At 42.8% G+C, this 25,249-nt stretch overlaps 1 protein-coding gene across 4 annotated transcripts in view; it reads right to left on the bottom strand.

The window, feature by feature from the left end:
- LOC148034141 (uncharacterized) overlaps positions 1-25,249 on the bottom strand; it is a 138,564-nt gene that overhangs the window by 11,264 nt on the left and 102,051 nt on the right. For all 4 annotated transcript variants that reach the window (XM_087682181.1, XM_087682179.1, XM_087682180.1 and 1 more), the window contains exons 13-20: positions 15,779-15,894; positions 13,010-13,052; positions 12,813-12,904; positions 11,685-11,733; positions 11,338-11,408; positions 11,135-11,260; positions 10,930-11,033; positions 10,664-10,709 (exon numbers count right to left, since the gene is read on the bottom strand). In XM_087682181.1, the coding sequence (XP_087538307.1) occupies positions 10,664-10,709; positions 10,930-11,033; positions 11,135-11,260; positions 11,338-11,408; positions 11,685-11,733; positions 12,813-12,904; positions 13,010-13,052; positions 15,779-15,894 (647 nt within the window). The remainder of the gene's footprint in view (positions 1-10,663; positions 10,710-10,929; positions 11,034-11,134; positions 11,261-11,337; positions 11,409-11,684; positions 11,734-12,812; positions 12,905-13,009; positions 13,053-15,778; positions 15,895-25,249) is intronic.

Consider the following 25,249-nt stretch of genomic DNA (forward strand, 5'->3'; position numbering starts at 1 on the left):
GTACCTACTAGTGGACTAAAATTGTAGGATATAGAGGATGCTCTCTTAAATGAAGAGGTTAAGAGAAGGAATGTCAATGCTTTTCGCACCTCTTATGCTTTGATAGATAGAGGTAATCATGGTAGGAGTGATAATGACCATTGTGGGAGAGACTCTCAGAAATCTAGTTCTCAGTCACGTGGAAAGTCTCACAGTAAGTCCCGTGGTCATAAATCCGCATTGGCTTCTTACTATTGTGAGAAGCAGGGTCACATTTATTGGAAATAAAGAGCCATCGTGCCTTTTACATGTGCACGGGTGTGAACACACCCTTATCTCTCTACTCTGCACTCTCTCTCTCTCTCTCTTTGTCTCTTTGCTGTTGTGTGTAAGCATTGCGGGACGCCACAGGCAACAACAAACTGGTATCAAAGCGGCAAGGAGTGCACGCTTCTCAAGACGAGTAGCAGACAGTAGGTGTTGCACGAGTCCCAGGTGGGCTCGACAAGTAGCAAACGGCAACTGTTGCAGAAGGCAAGCAAGTCGTGATCGTGAGATCATGGGCGACAATTGCGTGACAAGGCAGATGACACACGGCGACAGACGGGCTGCAATTGGATCAGACAACACGCTCCAAGGCAACGACCTACCGACGGGCGTGTGGCAACTGCACGAGTGACTGCACAACGGGTCAACGGACACCCCCCTCCCCCCCCCCCCCCCACCCCCCATTCACGTTTTTCTCCTTTTTTTATTTCTCAAAAGAAAAAAAAGTTTGTACCTCTCTTAACGGGAGTTTGTGCACATGATCATAGAGTGTAGATTTGTGCAATCTTGTCTCGGAAAATTGGGGCTTTTCTCGGATTTTGGGATTGTGATGCAATGCAAGACCATTTGTCCCAGAAATTGCAGAAATTTGTGACATTTTGCCTTCGACATTTGGGGCTTTTCATGTACATACAAAAATTGGGCTGAAATTTACCCAATTTCTCGACATTGATGCACATTGGACCCCATGCGATTTGGGCATTTTGCTGTTTGGGAAAAATTTGTGTGCCATTTGGTCATTTTATGTACATACGGGTTTAAAACTGCTCTATTTGGGCAAAATTGGTCTATTCTACACATGTCAGAGACAACACAGATGTATGGTTGATGCTTTGAGCACAAAAAATTTGGGGCTTTTGACCATGCGTGTCAAATTTTGTGCCCATGGGTGCATGTACAACAGAAATTGTAGCTAAAATTTGGGACTTCTCATGCAATGTGATGTATTTGCCCTTGAAAGAGCTGTAATTAGTTGTGGAGTGCTGTAGCACAAGGTTTAGTGCTTCTGAAAATTTATCTACAGATCTGAAATTTCTGCTTCTATGTGGTTATTTATTGTTGGTTGGTACTTGTTTGTACCTTGGTCACTTGTGTGACAGATTGGGCCTGCATTTGGTGAATTTTTTTGTCACATTTGGGCTGAAAATCATGGCTGGCAGCAGTGACAGCAGTAATCTCATGCACATTAAGAAGCTTGAAGGAGCACATAACTTTGCAGTTTGGCAAAAACAGTGTTATAATATATTGTTGCATAAGAAGCAGGCAAAGCCGATTAAGACCAAACGGGCAAAGCCCGCAGACATGGAACGCAAAGATTGGGATGAGTTAAATGAGCTTGCATGTTCAACCATCGAGCTATCAATTTCTAATGCCCTACTGTTTAACATTAAAGGTTTGGATTCTGCCTATGCTATTTGAACTTGACTGGAAGAATTGTATGCACAGAAAAGTGCTGCAAGCAAAGTGTATTGGCTGAAAAAGCTTATGGATTTGCGTATGAAAGAGGGTACAACAATGTCTACTCACTTGAGTGAGTTTAACTCCATTTTTAGCCAGCTGGTTGCCTTGAAGTTCTTGATTGATGAAGAATTTAAGGCTATGTTCTTGTTTTGCACTCTGCTAGAGAGTTGGGATATATTCAAGATTGCTATGAGAAATTCTAATGCGATTCTTTTCTATGGTGATGCAGAGAATGCTCTACTCATGGAAAAAATGAATTGGCATAACAATGCATCCAGTAAGTCTTCCAATCCTTGGCATACTAGGGGCAAATCACAGTAGAAAGGAAAATCTGATAGCAAGGGACGCAATAAATCACGAGGCAAGGATGTTGAATGCCATCATTGTGGCAAGAAAGAGGGTCATCCTAAGAAGAGCAGTGTTAAAATTGAAGAGGTGAATGTAGTCACTCATGACAGTGACAGTGGGAATGACATACTCTTGGTCTCTTCACACTTTAGTGCACATGCTTTACTTGCAGATACAGATGATGAAATGCATACTTGGATTCTCGATTCAGGTGTTTCCTTTCATGCATGTCAGATGCCAGGGTTATCTTTAGGGGAAAACAAATATTTTGCCACCTTTGTCGATGATGCTATACGGAAGATATGGGTTTACCCTATTTGTAGCAAGGACAAAGTGCTTGACAAGTTAAAAAAATTCTTAGCATTGGTTGAAAATCATATTGATAAGACACTTAAGTGTCTTCGCTGTGACAATGGGCATTCTGTGACAGCAAAGGGATAAAGAGGGAGCTCACTGCCCCTCATAATCCACCCCAAAATGGAGTTGCAGAGCGTATGAATCGAACCATTGTGATCATTGTATTTATGGAAAACATGCACATACGTCTCATAAAAAGTCTCTTTCTTTGAAATCTTCTCCTCTAGAGTTAGTACATTTGGATGTATGTCAAATGCCAGGATTATCTTTAGGGGAAAAGAAATATTTTGTCACCTTTGTCCATGATGCTACACGGAAGGTATGGGTTTACCCCATTCATAGCAAGGATAAAGTGCTTGATAAATTTAAAAAATTCTTGGCATTGGCTGAAAATTAGACAGATAAGACACTTAAGTGTCTTTGCTCTGACAATGGTGCGGAATATGTGTCCAAGGCCTTTCAGGAATTTTGTGACAGAAAAGGGGGATAAAGAGGGAGCTCACTGCTTCTCATAATCCGCCTCGAAATAGAATTGCAAAGCGTATGAATCGGACCATACAAGATAAGGTCCGTACGATGCTATCTCATGCTGCATTACCCCATGGTTTTTGGGCAGAGGCTGTTATGATAGCCGTTCACTTAATTAATCGGTCACCAAACAGGTTTTTTTTGCGTGGGAGAGTTCCCCAAGAAGCGTGCTCGGGCAAGCTACCTTCATATGCTCATCTGAAAGTGTTTGGATGTGAGGCTTTTGTGCACATTCGTAAAGAAAAATGCAGCAAACTTGAGCAAAAGTCCTGCAAATGTATTTTCCTAGGATATGGTGACGAGGGTGAAACGGGGTATAGATTGTGGGATCCCGAGAAAAGGAAAGTAGTATGCAGCAATGACGTTATCTTCCGGGAAGATCGCATACACAAACAGTCTGAAAAGACTGAGGAGGTCCGTAGGGTTGTATTCCGGGAAGAAATACCTTTTGGACAGCAAAGTGTACCTGCTGTACAGCAAAAAATACCTACTGTAAATGCAAGAAATGATCAGCCAGCTATTGCCCATGAAAATAAGCCATTACATGTGCAGAAACAGGCAGGACAGCAAGCCGTTAATGTTGATTTGCAGGCTGAAATACTCAACAGCCAACAAACAATGATCATAGGTTTAGGAGATCGTCTAGGGCTACTAGACAACCTGGTAGATTTGTTCCTGGTGCAAACAATGTGGCCGATTATGTCATGTTGATAGACTGTGGTAAACCGTCTTGCTTCAAGGAAGCAATGGATAGATAGGACAGCAAGAAATGGTATAAAGCCATGTTGTCAGAGATGGAATCTCATGAGAAAAATGGCACTTGGGATTTGGTGCAGTTGCCTAAAGGGAAAAAAACCCTTTCATGTAAGTGGGTTTACAAGATGAAGGTCACTTCTCGTTCCTTACCAAAGTACAAAGCAAGATTGGTGGCGAAGGGGTTTCAAGCAGGAACATGGAGTTGACTTAGATGAGATCTTCTCTCCTGTAGTCAAGATGACCATTTTGGACTTGGTTGCAGCTGAAGATATGGAACTCATACAGATGGATGTAAAGGCTATATTCTTACATGGTGATTTGCATGAAGACATATATGTGCAACAACTTGAAGGGTTTATGGAAAAAGGGAAAGAGAAGATGGTATGTAAACTCAAAAAGAGTTGGTATGGGCTGAAACAAGCGCCAAGAGAATCACAACTTTGATACGTTTATGCAGTCTCAAGCTTTTCATAGAAGTCAAGTGAATCGCTCCTTGTACACCAAGAAGGCAACAGATGGCGGCCTGATTATCTTGGTTTTGAATGTTGATGACATGCTGATTGCCGGCAAGGATACTCATGCCTTGGACTCAAGGAAGCAAAGTCTTCATGGCACTTTTGACATGAAGGATCTTGGTGATCCAAATTACATTCTTGGCATGTGAGTACTCAAAGATAGGTCAAAAGGATTACTCTATCTATCTTAGCAGGAGTATTATCTCCAAGGTTTTGCAGCGTTTCAATATGGAGGGGGGGAAACAATTGCAGTTCTATTGCCTCTATATGTGAAACTCAATGCAGAGGACATCCCTACATCTGATGATGAGAAGGCTGAAATGACCAAGATACCATATGCTTCAGCAGTTGGCAGTTTGATGTATGCTATGGTTGCTACATGTCCTGGCATTGCCTTTGGAGTGGGAGTGGTTAGCAGATACATGGCAACCCTTGGCAAGAAGCATTGGGATGTAGTGAAAGGTATTATGAGATATCTCAAAGGCACAAAGGAGTTATGCATCAGCTTTGGAAAGCAGAAGGCATCTGTTGTTGGCTTTACGGATGCAGACTATGTTGGTCATGTGGACTGCAAAAAGTCTACTTCTGGGTATGTGTTCACCTTCACAGGAGGAGTAGTCTCTTGGATCTCCAGGCTACAAAAGTGTGTTGCATTGTCTACTACAGAGGCAAAGTGTGTGGCTGCCACTAAGGCATGCAAGGAGGCTTTATGGCTTTCACGTCTGGTAGGAGAGCTTGGCATTACAGAGTTACATGTTCTCCATTGTGATAGTCAGAGTGCTATCATGCTAGCATGGAATCCCGTCTTTTATGGAAAGACAAAGCACATATAGGTGAAGTATCACTTCATTAGAGATGTACTTGATAGCAAGAGCATTGAGCTTGTCAAAGTGCATACAGATGATAATCCTTCAGACCTTCTCACGAAATGTCTTCCAGCAGAGCGGTTTGCTCATTGCCGACAGATGATGGAAGTTGGATAGATATATGTACTTCAGCTTTGTATATACCTAGACTTAGCTGATTCTTTTCTTCTCTTCAGGCACATTGCCTTTAGATGGGAGGTTGTTGGGAATAAAGGACTATTGTGCCTTTTACATGTGCACGGGTGTGAACACACCCTTAGCATATTTGTACTTTCATATATATATATATATATATATATATATATATATATATATATATATATATATATATATATATATATATATATATATATATATATATATATATATATATATATATATATATATATATATAAACCTAAAGACATATATATATATATATATATATATAAACCTAAAGACATACACTCATCATTGTACCCACAAGTCGTGCTTACTCTTCTCTCTACTCTGCACTCTCTCTGTCTCTCTGCTGCTGTGTATAAGCACTGCGTGTCTCGATCCTCGCGCCACACGTCATGGCAACATTCAACTACAATGCCATAAAATGCCTTGTGACAAGTACAAGGAAAAGCGAAAGAATAAATTACAAGAAAAACATGATGATCACAGCACTCTCCCTAGCAAGTTCAATGTCAAGATTGAAGAGATTAATGTCATGCAGACTAATTCTCATAATGACTACATACTTGCAACTTTTTCTCTTGATTTTTTGTAGTTGACTAATGCTTGATCTATGCTGAGTGTTGACTAGTTGATTGAGGGGGGTTCATTTTATGTCACCCCTCATCAAGAGTGGTTCCACTCCTATTGTAGTAATAAGATCTGTCAGATTGAGTAATGACTTGACATTGGATATCGTTGGCACTGGAGATGTCTAGCTACAGTTTCCTTCAGGCAGTATATTCACTTTGCATGATATACACCATGTTCTGACTTTGACTAAAAGCCTACTTTCAACTAGACAGTTGGATGATGCGATGCAGGTTATGCTACCTCTTTTGGCCATTCCTCATGGAACCTTACCCGTGGGAATCTTGCCATAGTTGTCAGGTACAAAAGGTATGATACGATATGGTACAGTACTAAATGCCACCTTATGATTTTATAAGGTATGCTATAATATTAGTACGAAAACAAAAAATTTACTTAACTTTTTTAAAAACCATAAATCATTGAATGATAGAACACATATTTAAAGTGGAAATAGCCATTTCATTACAAAATAAGATGAATACATGAGAACGGCCCTCGCAATCGCATACGCTACGCACAACATGTGATACAACTAGAGTCTAATACATACTTGGACAATGAATCGTAGTCACTAGTGACATGTGAATACAATGATAGTAGATACAAAAAAGAGAGAGACCCATGAATCTATGATGAGGCATCACTACCATCATCATCATCACCATTTGAATACTCATCCAGAGAGTCTAAAGATGACTCCGCCGCATTGGATGATTAGACACTCTCATACTTATCCTCACTGATGAGGTTAACATCATCATAAAATGATGGCTCCTTGGACACCGGTTGTGTAGGCAAGGGGGCATGTCATCATGAGACACGAGACGGGAGCTACTAGATCCCCACCTTACATATGTCTACAAGCCACTAGAACCACCCATCCTCAAAGTTGGAGGGCGCCAAATGACCATGCCTCTACTACCACCTACTCAAACTCCTCGTCCATGAGCATGCTCACTACAAGTGTCACGAGTATCTGTTGCTATAAGTTCTCTATAGAGCTTTGCAAAGATAATCTCCTCCTCCCCGTCCACCTCCTAATGTACACACAAAACAGTGTTGCCCATTAACATGTATCAACACTCACCTACACAATGTACATAAGATTGTAGATGCTAAAGTCTAAATTGTAACTTATAAATTTTAAAGTTTTAAAACAAAGGGTTTTAAATTGTATGGTAAGCGTTTATTTGCTTTGGACTACCCAAGCTCATCATAGCCCTCATCATGCGTAAGTTAGTGCGGCACTAGACTAGCCCCTCTAACTATTGTGTGCTAAGCCGATTGTGAATCTTCATGTGAATGAGAGAATAGATACTCTAGTTACTCTCACATGCACCCAAAGAGCAATCTTGAGTAAGAACTCTCATAGGTAAAGGCTAGAGGGTCTCCATCTTGTAACCAAAGTTTGGTCACCAAAATAGAGGCTTCACAAGTGACTCTCTTCTCCAACAAGTGGGAGAAGCAAAGGCCACATGCTCTCTTTGATCCGCATAGCATGCTAGCTTCTCCAATACTAGTACTGCATTGTGGTCATCCATAGGGACCACACGAGTCAAATAAGCAAGCTGGTCCAAACGGAACTCTCTATTGTCCATGGCCACTGATCACTTCTAGGTTGGATGTTCCAATGCGGCAAGACCATGGATAGGCTTATGCATCCATGCCTATCTCCTCTCTGCTATCTCAAAAACATGTGCACGATGTGTCTCTATGATCACTGAAAAAGCACATGCCTCCACCAATGCCACTCTAAAGAAGTGACGAGAAGGCCGATGGTGGACCTCTCGCAATCACTCATACGTAACATCCTTTTGCTCATTAAGGCACAAGCGTTGCATGGTGTTGGCCTCCTCTTTCTCATGCTCATCCCACTCATTCCATAGAGTGGACACCACTGTGGACCACACCTCATAAAGGTGCTTGAATAATAAGCACATGTAAGCAAGGCGAGTTGAAGAAGGCTTCTTCAACTCGAGTGTGCTATGCTCATGATACATCACAAGCATCTTTTACTATGAAGAAGGTGACAACTGCTGTGGCTTTGCGAACCACTCACTTGAGCTTCCCAATGTCCTCCATGAGCAAGTCCAACAATGACTTGTACATAGAGTCAATACAATGGTGGGGGAAACTCGGCCTCAAGCAAACGGCCCATGCACCGACATTTAGATGCATCATTCATAATAACTTGCACCACATTCAAGGGGCCCATCTACAACCACACATTACAATACTTAGAGAGAAAAAGACAGTTGAGTCTCGAAAGTTTCAACTTTCAAGAAGAGAGAGAGAGAGAGGAGAGAGAGAGAGAGAGAGAGAGAGAGAGAGAGGGGGTCTTGGAGGGGTGTATGTCTCAATGAGAGCTAGCCAATTGTGGCGATGGATGAAGCCGCCTATAGTTTTCCTCCTCTTCTTGCCGCTATCCACAACCCGCAAAAAGCAAGTGCTGAGCAGACATGACACGAGTATGTTGATGATACCCCATTTCTTACGATCACTCCATCCCTCGATGAGAATGGAGCAACCATATTTTATCCATACGGCCAGAGAGGATTGAGGGCTCTATCAATCCTCTCTTCTTCATCAATCTTTTCCGTCTTTATACCGTTGTACATGACACCGGTTCATCCTTCACATGGATCCACATTTGCAATGGCTTTTACCATCTTCTTCCATTGCTTTTGCTTTAGGACATTGAATGCAAGATTGCACTCAATCACCATGCATGCAATTTCAATGTCTACAAGTCATTGCCTTTCTCTAAGAAAGGCAATAAATCCATGCACATCATTGCGAGCTTGAGAGAGAGACGAATACCTCTCTGGTGCCACATGAGCCTCCACTCTATGTCTTTTGCCGGAGCCGGATGTGGATATGGAGCCCCCAACACCAATGGTGGAGGCCTCTCCCACATCGGTTGCAAATACATCCACATTCGATGCTTTCTCATTAATAGACATAGGAGTTGGTGTATAGACGCCACTTTCTCCTTCTCTTGTGGATCCCCCTCTCATCTTGATGAGAATCTCATCCACAATGTTTTGAGGGATTTCCTTGCATGAAGCAACTTGCCCCCCGTCTTGGAAAGATGTTGGAGAAGTCGGTTGCACCACTTGTATAGCACTTCCCGCAATGGATTACATACAAATTGAAGGCCTCGTACTTCTCACAAGTCATGGTGTCGATGTTGAATGGAGGCATGATAGAGAGTGAGAGAGAGAGGGAAAGTAAGATGCTTGAGTCTTGACTCTTGAAAGTTGAAAGCTGAAAGAAAGGGAGAGGGAGAGGGTTAGGGTAAAGTTAAAAGAGCAAGAGTGAGAGAGAGGGGATGGGAGAGGCTTGAGCCATGAGCCTTGATAGGGTGCGGAAAAGAGGATAGAGTGAGAGGCTAGAGCTTCACGAATCACAAATCACCACCGAGATTCAAGATCCAAGAGAGGGAGATGAAAATGGCAAATGCTTCCTGAATTGGTGTGGAAGTATGAGGAGAGGAGCACCTTTTCTAGATGAGAGAAGGGTCAAACAGTCCAAGAGGGGTAAAATAGTCAAGCATGGCTGCCAGCTAGATGGAATCCAAGGGGGGCTGGGGGAGGAGTGCATAGCTGGAAAAGAGGGTGGGCTGAAGTATCCAAGGCTTCCCACCCTCCTAAAGTGCCACACAAGAAGATACGGACCCAAAAACACAAAGGCGGGAACGAGTAGGAACACGCAAACACGCGCTAGACACGGTGGCAGAAATGGCCAGTTTGATCGTACGAAATCGTACGGATGCGTACCGTATCATAGGGTACAATCAATACCGTACGACATATGGAGGCAACTATGCCCACTGCACATGAACACAAACCTCATAGTCCAGAACCACTACCTCAAGTGCCGGTTGGCTGCTCATATTCAATACACTCCACCTCTACTATTTGTGGGAGCCCAGGCAACCTCTTCAAGCACTCTTGACCCTCTGCTTCAAGCCTTCACCCCTGCTCTGGCTTCTACAGCAGTGGCATCATCACTGCCACTCCTTGTACTACCTTATGTCTTATTCTACATTTCAGTAGAGGCTTATTGTACCTGTTACTTCATTTCCATCTCCATTATACATTCTCCTTATCATGCATAGCTGAGCATTCATCGCTTCTTGAAAGATTCTATTCTTTGTGTGCTTGATTAGTCCACTTGTCTTTACACATAGCTCCTCAAAGAGTCCAAACATGTGAGTGTTCAACATCTATAAATCCATAAAAATGAGACAACTAATCTCTTCACCTGTGAGGGTAAGCAAAAAAGGTAGAGTCTTTCATAAAATCTTCTATCCTCCCCTACCACTAGAAGCCTGAAACTCAAGCTTGCAAGTCCCCTTGATGAGTGTTTTCCTGCCCTCAAAACATTGGAACTGCTTTTGTTTACGGAGCACACTACAAGAACCAAGTCCTCCAGGAGAAACACATAAATTCAACCTTCATATTAATGAGAATCAAGTAAAGAAATGAAATGCAGAATGAGAATGCTCCACTTCAAGTGCCTTTTTAAGGATTAAATTGGAGAAACTTGCACACATGTAGCTGGTTATTTTGATGTGATCAAGTAGATCATGCCAACTTTACACAGTCTACTTGAAGATTTAAAAGGAAGTTTCTCACTGTACACGTGGTTCATCACATCTCAAGCAAAAAATCCATCCTGGCAAGCAAAGCAATACAGATGACTTATCGTGATTAAGAGACCCCTTACCAGTCTAACAAACTCTCTCATTGCCAAAACAAGCAGATCGCGTGTCCTGCATACACAATAGTAAAGAGGGAGAATTAAATCAACCATCATAACCAAAGAAAGCAAGATTCCCTAATGCCTAGAATCCATGGTAAGGGCTATAAGGCACAAAATTTATTAGTAGATAGGTGTGGCCTTGACCATACACTGTTCCTAGAATCATCTTTTAGAATCCCTAACTTTTACACTGTATACTCAACAAGCTCAAGAGAGACATATGCACAAACCGGTTATCCTCACACTCCAGCAAATGTACATTGCCACTATGGCTGATTATTGCACACTGAGAATCCTTTCCAACTTGGATATCGACATAATGTAAAGTACCCGCCTGTATCAAGTGGAGAGTTACTAACCTGAATTTCAAATGAATAAAAAAAGAGGCCATGACTAATGCTCTTAAAAACACTAGGCTGGGAAAGGATTCATTACTGATGATTCTAAAGTATATCGATCAGTTGCTACCACTTTTCTTCCATTGGCTCTCTTTAGCTCATAGTGTGATCTCTTCAAAGTCAAAGATGCTGGCTCTAAAGAGATGTCTTGAGGATTCTCAACCTGTAAAACGCAATGCAGTCATTAAGATTGAGCTATATTTTCTCACGATTGCAATCAGAGAGAATAGGAGAACCTACCACAATCTTAACTTCAAAACTTGCTTGGCCCGCATCAGCATATTCCATTAGTTGTTCTTTCATTTGGGGTTCTGGCAACACACCGCATGGAAAAGGTCTATTAGCTGTCTCATCAAACCATTAAACAAGATTACATTCCACTCTTGATTTGACTGTTGCCCACAGCATTGATGAAGCTATTGTCTCTGCAATTTATAACAGCCATGCTCATGCACACTATCTGTGGACATGCAGACTTTTAACATAATATGTTGATAATGGACAAGAACAGACCCAGAAGTGATTAAAATATGTTGTTCTTGACCTCCAAAACTCAAAAACCCAGAAGGAACAGACAAGGTTATTACCCAAAGTTATCCAGTTTCTATTGTTGGCAAAAACTTGGACCATTTCACCCTGCACACAGTTAAAGATGTTTAGTTCCATATAGGTCCTACAAAGAATAATGATTCAAGATTTCTTCTGAACAGAAAATGTGTGCTGTAAACTGGACTAGGTAATAATGTTGCAAAGCATAAGATTTTACTACGATTCATTCGTTTCCAATTTATGCTTGGCTGTTCTTTGTTTACTGTCCACATTGATTACAAAGGCCCACAGTTCAGATGGAAAAAAAAAAATTCTAACACATGCACTCTAATATTTCACAAAACCAAAGTACCCATCAAAGGGGGAAATTTCATTTGTTCAGGCGGGTATGAGTTACAATTAAACTCAAATGCAACAGAAAACCTCTGGACAAAACAACAAGAACTCAGCAAAACAAATAACTCAAATGCAACAGAAAACCTCTATGAAAACACTATAATTTAACTCAATAGTGAACCTCTAAACAAAACAACTAGAACTCAACAAAACAAATAGCATAAGGGAGATAAACAAATAATCAAGCGAGACGGCTAGAATTTAAATCAAAATAAAAACTCAATACTAGGACGATTTTAAGCGCCAAAGTGCTTTAAAGGTACCCGAGAGATGCTTGTTGATTTTTCGTAATTTTTTAGAAAGTCGTGCGGGTTGAAACGAGCTACTGGCCAATGCGAGATGCTAAGCCGGATGCCCAGGATTTTTCAGAGCTCAATTCGGAGTCCGAACGGGAAAATGGCCACAAAATGGTCAAGACATGAAAAGGTGGACACTTGGGAGGCCAAATTTGAGCATGCCTTTTGAGTTTGGACCCCCCCAAAAAATTTTATGCACCTTATGAAGTAAAAAACGTGGAGAGAGAATGAAAAGGGATGAAAAAACGTGGAGGAAGATGGCGCTCGAAAAATGCGCCATGAAGGATGGAGAGGCAACTTGCCTGCTGCAAACAACTGCAGATGACTATACTAACTCAAATGCAAATGAATAGAACAACTCAAATGCAAAGCAGAACAACATTGCACTGGTAAATTTCAAAGCAAGACAGGTACAATTCAACTCAAATGCAACAAAAAAACTCTAAGCAGAAACACAGGTATCACTGGATTTACCTTCCTGTTTCGATCATCCATTGGTGTGCACTCCAATGAGAGTAACGTGTCAAGATCATCAGCTGTGATAGTATATGCAGGTTGTGCAGCTCCTGCTCCCCATAGAATGATTGTTTACCATACTTTACAATTGAAAAGTACATATTTCAGCACATTCTCACTCCATCCATTCTTGTGGTAGTAAGCATCAACCTCACCTTGTATATGCATAAAACTTCCATCCCGGTGGTGACGAACCCACTACTTATCAGCATATACCAACAAAACAGTCAGAAATTTATCATAGCATTAGCAGGCATTTTTCAGTCATATATACATTTGACAAAAACTTGCAAATTGACATTAATATGTATAAGTCTGTCAACCATATATCTAGGAAAGTACAGATCAACAAACACAAGCCTCGTTTCAATGCCATCTCAGATCAAGAAAGCCAATTTGGGCTTTCTCAAGACCAGATTAATATACCATGTCCCCTTGAAAATAGAGCACTGAATTCAGTTTATGTTTGCACAGGCCTCTATGACATCATATGCACTGTTCAACAATCCGATATCCACATACAACAGGAAAATCTTCTAGTTCTTTTAATTTCTGTATCTAATAAATCATACATACAGTAAAAGAAACATTCTTTGCGTGCTATAGCACTTTGCCTCAGAGTCAAGATCAAGGCAGTATGACGAGACCTCTCTCGAGGCCTTTGGATGAGACGTCAGGCACACAACAAACCTAAACTATGACTGTGCACTATCAAGGAACTTGTAGGTGAAAGAAAACCCTGATTTCCACCCTCTCTTGGGCTGTTGCAAGGGAGCTCTCTCTGGACGAAATGGTCAATGAACTTAACACGCAATTAAACTCCTTCACATAGGACAAATTTGTAAACATGGTAGCAATATGCTTCTATTTTTGTACATAAGATACCTATGAGCTCCTTTAAGCTGTTAGAAATTTATTTGTAGCATTCAAGGATTGGGTGACTTACTTTTTATATCCTTATGCATGATTATTTGGGAGGAGACTGCAACATAATTGAAGCCCCAGAGGAGAAGGCAAATGGAAACCAGGATACTATCTCTAGGGGGAGGAACAGGTAGCGATCTCAATCTCTAGAGGTATGCAAAGTCAACGCACAAGTGGAGATGTTCTAGAAGGACCTCCTCCTAGTACCCATCTTAGCTCCACATTGCTGAGCCGTGAAACCATATACAAATTCACCTCATCTAGAAAGACACGTCCTCAGTACTCCATCTCCCAAGATGAACTACAATCTCGATCAAGTCTGAAGCTTGGGGTGCGATGTCAAATCTCCAATGACCAGCCATTGTGGTAGCTACCTACTAACAGACCAAAGTTGATCAAATTTTGCAATCAGTTTGTGAGCAGTTTGGGGTCACATTTGCATCAGATTGTGATCGGTTCTCAGATCAGCAAGTGATCAGTTTATGCTCAGTTTTCAATGGTTTACAGCTGGTTCCATGGATAGTAGCATGTTAATAAATGCCACTGACAGTTTCAGCCATGGTTTATGCTAAGATATGCTTTACTATGGTTATGACATCAGAACAATTGAGATACATGAGTTATGGATGCATCCAATGGGTTTCTAGCAGCAGTTGTGGACTGTATTTCAGATTTATATCATGTTTATGCTGGTTGGAAATTTTCTACAGGTTTGGGACATATGGTATGGTTGGACAACAGTGGTCAATGTTGTAAACACCCAACTGCATGCTACCAATGCCAATAAAGACCTCAGCCAAAAATGTAAGGAGCTAAACTCCAACATCCCCATCTAGAAGGAACAGGGAGTTTTATAACCTAAGTCCTAAATGCAGATCCTCTCCAAACAATTGTGCTTTGCCCCTCCAAAGGCCATGTAGCTGAGGCGAAAGCTGCAGTCAAATGCAGATTCTGCCACCTGCCATGTCATGATCTACCTTCAAACTGCTGCAGTTTGCTACTCCCTACTATTGTACACTCCTCCAAACCCTAAAAACAGAGAGACAGAGGCATTTTGGCACCTAAGTGTTGGTGCAAAAGCACAACTTACTTTTTTATTTTCCTTAAATGTTGCTTCATCCAAGATCCATTCACATACCATACACCCTCCTACTATTTTGTATTGATAACTTCCTCAACCCACCTTGAACTGGCCCCTTGAGAGACAAAGGCTTAATACGGTTTCTTTTCCACCTCCATATAATGTCAACACCTTAGCTCCAACTACATTGCAGTTGGTAGAGCATTCTATCAATCATTCACTTATTTAGTTCATTATTATTTTGTCACATTCTCTTGAGTATTATGTTGTTAGTCATGCCAATTTGTACACGCTATGTGCTCCGTTATCCCTAGGGTTCTCACTCATGGCGCTATAAATTCAGATTATTAGAGCTCATTTCCTCACATGTAAACAGAGCATAAGTGCAATTGTCACAAAGTTGTGGGTTTTCAGGAGCACATGAACTAACATTTGAGACACCAGATTTTCCCACCATGGAGCACAGGTCACTTTCTTCATCATTGGTTGGTTTAACTGACAAAGTGGAAAATCATTCCATGAGGCCAATTACCCTCCTCTACATACTCCTCCATCTGCTTCAGTCCATACCCTTTATGTGGTTGGATCCTAGGGGAACAGACCAAACAACTCGCTCCTAGACTCTAGGCACATTCAGCCTCAGCTAATTGCTTGGTGGAGTCATATCTATACATGCATATGGCCCATACAGTATTCTGATCTATATGTATAAGATTTTCTCCTTAATTAGGTTGGTATTTGTGGGGTTCGAACAAGAAAAGAGGGAAATCTTGGAAAGTGGATGGGACTGCATGTCCTCAGTACCAATAATCTAATTTCTGCATCTATGTCAAGTTAAGTGCCTATTTCAGGGAAGTCCCCAAACTGAAAACACCTTGTTAGCAAAGAGTCAGAGAATAAACAAAGTTCGTGCACTTACCTGAAAATGGCAGAGAGTTGTGCCATTGATTGAGATTCCACATGCAATTATTGTATTTCCAAGCACAGCTTCACCATTGAATGTAAGCCCATCAATATCAGGTAGTGGGTCATCATCTGTTCAACAAAGACTGCATTAAGAATCTCTTTTTTTTCGTAATGGATGTTATATTTATAAAGTATACTAAACAACAAAAGAGTTACAAAATTCATGTTACAAAAGTCATGGCAAAGATGCAGAGGAAATTGCCATATGCCAGGGAAGTAAGTCCTCCCGAGGGAGTAAGTCAGACTGCATTAAGAATCTCTCTCTCTTTTTTTTTCGTAAAAGGTAATTGCATTAATTACGAAAAGTTTCCATGATTACAAGATACACGATGGCTCTACCCCATCATGTGTACAAACTGACTGTTTACAAGAACCAGAGGGCCAAATAGTTACAAAATCATGGCAAAGACGCGGAGGAAATTGCCATGTGCCAGGGGCGTAAGTCCTCCCGAGAGAGGATGTCAGAGTGCCGGAGAAGATCTGTCTGCCAATACAAGAAACCTTTAAGCCTAAAAATATGCCGCTGAACATTATAAGCAGAATCAAAAAGGAAAGCATTCCGAATGGTCCAGTTGTGCCAACAGCCCCAATATCGAAGAAAGTGAAACAAGATCTTCATATGTGGCTGTGTTGGTGTGGGATATTTGGGCTGCGCGAAAACCCAATCAAACGGGCGAAGCGAGAAACCAACCACCGCTCGCCAGACGGCTGACAAGAATGACCAGATTTTCTGAGCAAGGGGGCAAGAAATAAAATGATGACGGGCGGATTCCACAGTGGTGGTGCAAAAGAAACACTTGCCATTGGAAATTCGGCGCTTTGAAAGAGCTGAAGCAAGCGGAAGACCACCAATCATCACCCTCCAAAGAAAGACCTTATATTTGAATGGTGTCTTATTTAACCAGCCCTCCATCATAGTTACCCTCCACCATGACGAGGATTTATGCAATCCCCATAGAATATTAGCTTTAGTAACCAGCCATTGATGATCTTTAATCAGAAGATGATACACCTGGTTAGCTGAAGCCTTTTCTAAATGCAACCGACCTGCAAAGTCCCAATCCTGCCAGGGACGATCCGTAGCAAGGGCAGGAAAGGGTTGTCTGCTCTGAAGCACCCTCAAAAGCTGTTTCCATAAAAACCTGTATCCATGAGGGATCTTGAAAATCCTCCTGGTTGTACGAAACGACATGAACACATTGCGACTGGCAAGAGTAGCATCCGCGACCGAAGTTAAGCCCAAACGTGCCATACGGTTGAATTGTGATCGAAGCTCATGTTTACCGTCCCACGAAATTAACCGCGAGACTGCCAACAGTTCCAATTGAAACGAATTAGTGGCTGAACGATCCTCCGCTGGATGCCACTGAGACTTCCGGAGGACCAGTTTCCAAGAACACACCAAATGGGCAAGCAGAGATGAGGAAGAACTGGAGAACCGAGAATCTGCATTAAGAACATGCCACCACGAACTGCGGATGTGGGTATTACCATGCAGAAGCCCGTGATCCTCAAGAAAGTAACGGGCTATGACGACCCAAGGATGACAATCCGAGCACATGGCGCGAAAAAGAGACCAGCGGAGTGCCAGCATATGAGTGTGAGCATCCAAAACAGCCCCTCCACCCATGCGTTTTGGGGTGCATGCATGCGAGCAAGAAATCCAGGAAATACCCGCATGCAAGGAATCCTTCTTCCATAACATGAAACGAATAGACTTCGTAAGATCATTCAGTGTCGTAGTAGTCCAGGGTAGCAATGGCAAGAAATATGTAAGCATTGGCAACATTATTGTCTGGGCTACTTTGAGGCGAACATGGAAGGGCCAGGCTTGAGACTTCCAATACAGAAACTTAGCCGCCAGTTTCTGTGAAATCCACTGTAATAGCTGCTTTGGGGAAACATCAACCCCCAAAGGGTACCCAAGATGCCTGGCAATGGAGCCACGAGGGACAACCATGCCCTGCCAGTCCAGTGACTGCAAATCCGACTCCGTGCAGCTGAGAATGGCCGATTTCAAGGCGTTAATGCGCAGACCAGAAGCCTGACCAAAAAGACCCAAACATCTAATGCTTTATGAAGATTATCTTTGTCCGCACGCAGAATCATAAAACTGTCATCAGCCAAGGATTGACCAATGAAGTGCTGTCCAGAGGGAAGCAACAATCCAGCCAACTGAGTAGAAGCTGCCATATGAGATAGCATCGAAAGAACTGGATGAGTCGCAAGGGCAAAGAAGAGAGGACTCAAAGGGCACCCCTGTCTGACAGAGCGGGCAAGGACAATTGGCTTGGTAACTCCTCCATTCAACATGATCCGCGAAGATGCTGCAACACTAATAGTATAGATCAGACGAGACATCCGGGCACCAAAGCCCATAGCAGACATAAGTTCTGTAATGAAAGACCAGTCGAGATAATCAAAAGCCTTTTCCAGGTCCAATTGAACCAGTACGACCTCCTGATTTGAATGCCTTGCATAATCAATTGCCAGTTGCGCATTTAAGACATTGTGCAAAATGTTTCTGCCCTTAATAAAACCATATTGGAGAAGATGCACAATGGCAGGAAGATGCTTATGGAGGCGATTCGCCATAACTTTTGAAAAGATTTTATACATAGAACCTATCAAAGAAATTGGGCACCACTGTTTCAACATGGATGGCGAAGGAACTTTTGGAAGCAGTTTAATAAGACCGTCTTTCCAAGAGGAAGGCATAATCCCCGTTTCCCATACCCGCTGAAACAAAGCCGTCAAAGGTTTCGCGAGCTGGGTGGCAAAATAACTCAAAGAACTCATTGGTAAGACCATCCCAGCCAGGACTTTTATCCTTAGGCAAGTGTAGCAGAACATCCATGACCTCCGACTCACAAATATCTGCCTCCAGAGTAGATTGCATGTCCTGAGGAACCTGATTGCGGACCAGATCATAAAAAACTGAACGGGCATGAGTAATTTGGCCTGAAGGCGGAGAAGTAGAACCAAGAAGGTCGAGGAAATAATTTCTACACATATTCACAATCATCTGCGAATCAAGAACCATTTGACCTTCTTCATCCTGGAGCCTCGTCATATTCTCTTGAGCAGGAGAGGCATGGAGAGCTCGAAAAAACTTATGGGTCTGACAAGCACTGTCTTGCAGAGTGTCCGTCAGCTGTTGCAATTTGACCTGCTGATAGGATTTCAACTAAAACTCTTTAATAAGATCAGCCAGACGCGTTGCCAGTGATAGCAGAAATGCGTCATTGGGAGTGTCCACCAGCAAAGAACGAACCAAAGCCAGCAGTTCCTCGGCTGCTTGTCGGCGCTGCCGACAAAGAGAGGCATGATGGATCCCATACTGGCGAGCAACCCGCTACACATTGGAGAGCAATCGTTGAAAGGAAGCAGTGCCCTGGGATGAGAAATCCAATAAGAACCGATCAATCAATTGCTGCATATAGCCCTGGAAGATTGCATGCTTCAAATAAGACGAGTTGAAACGCAACGGGAGTCTATCCAGAAATTGCTTGAAAGGAGCAATTGGTTGTGCAAGGAGCTCAAGCTGCAGAGGGAAATGATCCTACAATGCATATTGTTGTAACACTTTCATTTCGAGCATCTCAGGAAGGAAATCATCATCCTGCATGATGTAAATGCGGTCTAACCGCGACCATGTTGTGGCATACTGGGCAGAATGGAAGGTAAACCCTGTAGAAGAAGGATACAGCCAAGACCAGAGATCTTGCTTAAGAACGGCAAAATCCAACTGCTGCCACGTACGTCTTTCCGGCGCATCCATGATCGAATGTTCTGATGTGGACTGTAAAGAATCAACACACATATTAAAGTCCCCCATCAAAAAACCCCGTCTGCCAAGGGACAAGGAACTCTGCAAAGTATGCCAAAGCTCCCGACGAGAGAGAGGATCATTCGGAGCATAGAGGCCAAGTAACCATAAGATCTCTCCTTCGAATAAAATTTCAATCGCCACAAAGCAGCCATGTACATCATTCTTGATAAGAACCGGCTGATATTTTTCATGTACAATCATAAGCACACCAGAATACTGCCTGGCATGTGTCCCTGCATAGAACAAACGAAAACCATGGCAATCCACAACTTTACCTGCTTCACTATGACTTTTGTGTTCAACAGCACACAAGACATCCCACTGATTCTCATGCAATATTGTCCACATGGCATGTTGCTTGTGGCGAGAACAAATTCCTCGCACATTCCACGTAGCTATCTTCATGTGGATGCAAAAGAGGATCAGGTATGAGGCACAGCTTGCCTCGATGAGACCTTTTCGGCGAGAATGTCTAGTACACCCTCATCCAAGAAATCAGCTAACACGGCAAAAGAGTTCTGACGACCAGATTTGGAAGTGGATGGCATATCTGCTGACTTGGGGATGGAGCGGGGATAACGACGATCCCATGGGGTAATGACATTACCTCGAGTATCAAAAGCCAGCTTAGCGGGTGGACCCTTAGGACCATCTGAAGACACTCTCCTAGTTGTCTGTTGACGGGGAGCAAAGGAAACCATAGCAGGAGCAGAGTGCTCTGAAGACATCATTTCTCTCCTGCGCATATACGTACGCATGGAATCTGGTGAGGCAACAGGCACAGTATCCATCATGCCAACAGCATGCTTGTTGCCTTTTTTCGCGCGTACATCTACCCAGTCATTGCCACCAAATCCAAACCCGAGACCTATTGTTTACCTTTATTCAAAACTTTAGGTGGCTGGGTGGCATCTTGCGATGGCGCATCACACATCATATCTTCCATGGGCTGCGCAACATGCTCGGCATCTGAAGTGTGGTGCTTCTCTGGGCATTCAGCCATAAAATGCCCCAATTTTCCACATGAAAAGCAATGTCCTGCAAAGTTGCCCCATTTCAAACGAAAATGTAAAGGATGCATGCCAGAGCAGTTAATGCGTAACCAAGCAGGCCTTTTTCGAGCAGTGTCCCATAACATACACAGGCGGTTGCGATTCATGGCCCTTAGGCTTGGGGGGACCAGAACAGTGCCCACAGTAACCATGGCATCTTTTAGCAGTGGCCAATAAACAGCCGGACAGTTTTCCACTTCAACCCACACAGGGCATTCACGTTGCAGCAGACGCTGAAAATCTGCCATGGGGCACCATGGCACCACATGGACCAGACGGCGATCAACGAACAATGGCAGTTTAGACAGAAGAGCAGCACGGTGTGTCTCTGATTTCAACAGCACCTCAAAAAAACCCCGAGGACCAACAAAAATCTCTTCAACACATTCCTCTTGTAGCAGACTGTGCAGGCACTGGCGAATGCGGGAAAGCAGCGGGATCCTACCAGTGAAAAAAAGTATCACAGCACGTTCATAGAACACTGAAAAGGAACGCAAGACATGTTTCGGATCCACAGTGGCTTCTAGAACATCTTCCGTTGCAGAGTCCGAAAAAACTTCCTCATTATGTTGAACATAATCGCCCAGCAAAGTGTCAGCAAACTCCAACGGGTGCTCCCAATCAACCTCCTGGGAGTCCACAGAATCAGAAGCAACCTGAGCATAGGAACGATCTTGATGATCCATTATCCCTGCCGAAGTATGCTTGGTGCGTTTGCCCGCTGGCTGTAGGTCAGGAGCAGAGGGCATCTCCTCTGTGCACGGAACCATGTCCTCTGGTTCCTCGGTGTCAGAATCCGGACCAAGAGCTGCCACCGTTTGGTCTATGAAAGCCAGATCCAGGCCAGCCATATTGTATCAGCACGTATGTCGGACAGAGGCCGAGTGAAAAAATCGTGGGGGGCAGAGACACGCAGGCCGCAACTGGGCACCGGTACAGAAGTGGACGGACTGTTCAGAAGCAAGCGGAGCCACCTTCCCGAATTAGGGCAGGTGATCACACCCTCTTGTCAGGCGCAGAGCAGGGATGTCAGATTAGGTCAGGTCAACCCTGATTACCAGGTGCTGGGACAGAACACGCTCGTGCAGGCAGAAGACAAACGTCAGGCTGGGACAGGCAGGACGAAATGAGACCCTGCTCTGGTCAGCCAGGGAAACCAGTTCGCAGGACAAGTGGCTGTTCGCAGGTGGGCGAGGGCAGGGCTCGAGCAGGGCGGAACAGACCTTGTGCTGGTGACGGAAGGTGTTGGGCAGCACGCGAGGTAGGATCACACGACCGGTGATGAGGGGGAGCACGTCCACACATCCACAAGTCCGCCATCGCCATCTCTCTCTCTCTCACAAATGGTAATTGTATTATTTAGCAGATATACAAAATACAAGTGAACTATGCCTAACAATACAAGATTCACGATTGGACTATACGACTGCCAATGAGACTTGAGGAAACTGCAGCACGCCAAGAAAGTAAATCATCCGTAGGAAGAATGGTTACACTACCAATGAAAAATCTCTCTCTCTCTTCTTCTTTTTTTCGTAAATCTCTCTCTCTCTCTCTCTCTCTCTCTCTCTCTCTCTCTCTCTCTCACACACACACACACACACACTCTAATGCAATAGAAGAGGGAAACCAACCAACCATCTAGAGTTTCCTAGATGTGATAACATTGTAAGAATTGGGTGGATAGCTAGGGCAAAAACAAGGGACTAAGAGGACAGCCTTGTTTGATTGAACACACAACAAAAAAAGATTCAATGATGCCACAATTCAACATAAGTTGAGAAGAAGCATTACTGCTGAATTGCCAATAGTCTACATCAAATGAGACATGCGAGGCTCGAAATCCATAGTTTGCATGAACTTTGCCAAGAATGACCATTCCAAGTAATCAAAATCCTTTTCCAAATCCAGCTGTATAAGTACAACCTCCTAGTGAGAATGCTACACATGGTTAATGCCCATCTGAATGTTCAGAATATTATGCAAAATATTCCTGCTTTTAATAAAACCATATTAGGGAGATGCTTATAGAGGCGAGTAGGCAAAACCTTGGAGAAAAGCTTATCCATGGTGCCTATCAATGAGATTCGTCTCCAATGTTTGAGCATCGACAAGGCAAAGAGACCTTAGAAATCAACTTAATAATGCCCTCCTTCCAAGATGCAAGCATAACTCCAATGGCCCAAACCTACTGCAACATGACTGTCAACGGTTTTCCCTACCACCCCAAAGCTTGCAAATAAGATTCAGTGCAGTTGATGAGGGAGGACTTAGATGCATTTATATGCAGCTTGGAAGCACAAGCAAACAGATCTCAAAGAATTCATTGCACATCCCATCCTAGACTTTTCGTCCTTCGGCAAATGCAACAAGATATCAATAATCTCCTCCGCATGAATATCAAACTCCAATGCATCATGAATGTCAGAAGAAATTTGACCTCTAATTGGTGCATAATAATCCAAATGTGCATGAACAATCTAATCAAAATGAGGCCATTGCGAACCAAAAAGATCCATAACATATTGTCTGCATATGTGCACAATAGATTGAGGATCCGTAAGTATTTGATCATTGGCATCATGTATTTTCTCATGCAAAAGACGCACACAGCTCACAACTAAATAATAAATTCATGTGGTTGGCAGGAGTTAATCTATAAACCATCTGCAAGCACCTTGAGCTTGGCCTGGTAATAAGAGCGCAGCTGAAAATGCTGAATAAGATTAGTCAATCACAAAGACAAGGGGACCAAAAAAGCATCATCCAGAGACTCCAGCAATAAGGAATGAACCAAAGCCAACATCTCTTCAACAGTATGCGATTGCTGTCTGCAAAATGAGGCATGATGAATTCCATATTGATTGGCAACCTTTTGCACATTTGCAATCAGCCTATCAAATGATGCAAATCCCACACAATGAAAGTCCATTAAAAATTGTTCAAGTAGTTGTAACATGTAGCCATCGAAAACATCATGACACCAAAAGGAAGAATTAAAGGGCAAAGGTAGTTTACTCAAGAATAGATCAAGGGCATGAATGGGTTGTCTAAGAATCTCAAACTGCAGAGGAAAATGATCCAATAAAGCAAAATGCTGCAAAACAATTATGTCCAAAATCTTTAGCAAGAAAACATCATCATGCATGACATAGATCTGATCTAAACAACTCCATATCTCATTATGCTACAATGAATGGAAGGTGTATCCGAAATTTGATGGACATAGCCAAGACCCAAAATTCTGTTTGAGGACACCTAATGCAATATCATTCCAATCAAGGGCTTCTGGAGTATCCATCACATAATGCAGAGAAGTGGATTGCAATGTGTCCACACACACATTAAGTTCACCCATTAGCAAACATGGCCTACCAAGAGAGAGACCAGCTCAAAGGCATTCACATAAGGCTCTGTGATGCAAGGGGTCATTAGGAGTATTATTCCAACCAACCATAAAAGCTCAGCGTCAAGCATAATATCAATCACCACGAAGCCACCTTGAACATCATTCTTAACTGAAACTGGATGAAATTTTTTAGAACAATCATATGGACAGTAATAAGTTGCATCGCAGTGCCCCAGCATAAAACAATTTATGCTCATGGGAATGAACAATCCTGCCTACTTCTTTATGATTCTTCTGCTCCACCGCACACAACACACCTCATGCATTTTCGTGCAAAACACGCCACATATCATGTCGTTTGCTACAAGAGCAAACACCATGGACATTCCACGTGGTGATCCTCATGTACACAACAAAGAAGCCTAATCCAAAGGCAGATTTTGCCTCAATTTCACCTTAGATGCTAATGCTTCAAGTACCCCATAATCCAAAAAATCTGCTAGCATTCCAAAGGTATTCTGTCCCCAAGGCTCAAACATAGAAGTAGAGGGATTATCCCGAGTCTTAAGAGCCGGGTGTGGATAACGGTGATCCGAGTGAGTAATCACCTTGCCTTTCCTGAATCCTATTAAAGGCAAGATGGCCTAGCCAATCCCTAGAGCGATCACCAGACACTTAGGCATTTCCAATCCTCCAATGACCTAAAGGAGCCACTTCAATTTCGGCACATTCAGAAGAAAAATTATCCATCCTTCGCATGTATGCACAGAAGGAATCTTGAGAGCTTGTGGCCATGGAAGCTAGCAACTCAACATCAACCTTTTTCCCTTTTTTTGAATGAACGTCAACCCAACCAGGTTCATGTTGATCCAAGGACTGCCTGGGCTATTTACATTTATCCACATTCCTTTGCATAGGGGACTCATCAACATTAGGACTTTCATATCTACATCAGCAACAGCAGCAGCAGCATCAACAACATTGGCATCCAAGTTTTCCATTTTTTTCTTGAACACTTAGCCATAAAACGACCCAATTTCCCACAAGAAAAGCAATGGCCTGTGAAAGAGCCCCAATTAAGACAGAAGTTCAGTGGATGCATACCCAAACCATTCAAAGGCAGCCAATTGGGCCTTCTAGGAGAAGTATCCCACAACATACACAAGCAATTTCGATCTACAGCCCTTATTC

This window comes from Lygodium microphyllum, chromosome 7, assembly GCF_053477565.2.
Source record: "Lygodium microphyllum isolate KBCC chromosome 7, Lygodium_microphyllum_v1.1.10, whole genome shotgun sequence".
Classification (NCBI taxonomy): domain Eukaryota; kingdom Viridiplantae; phylum Streptophyta; class Polypodiopsida; order Schizaeales; family Lygodiaceae; genus Lygodium; species Lygodium microphyllum.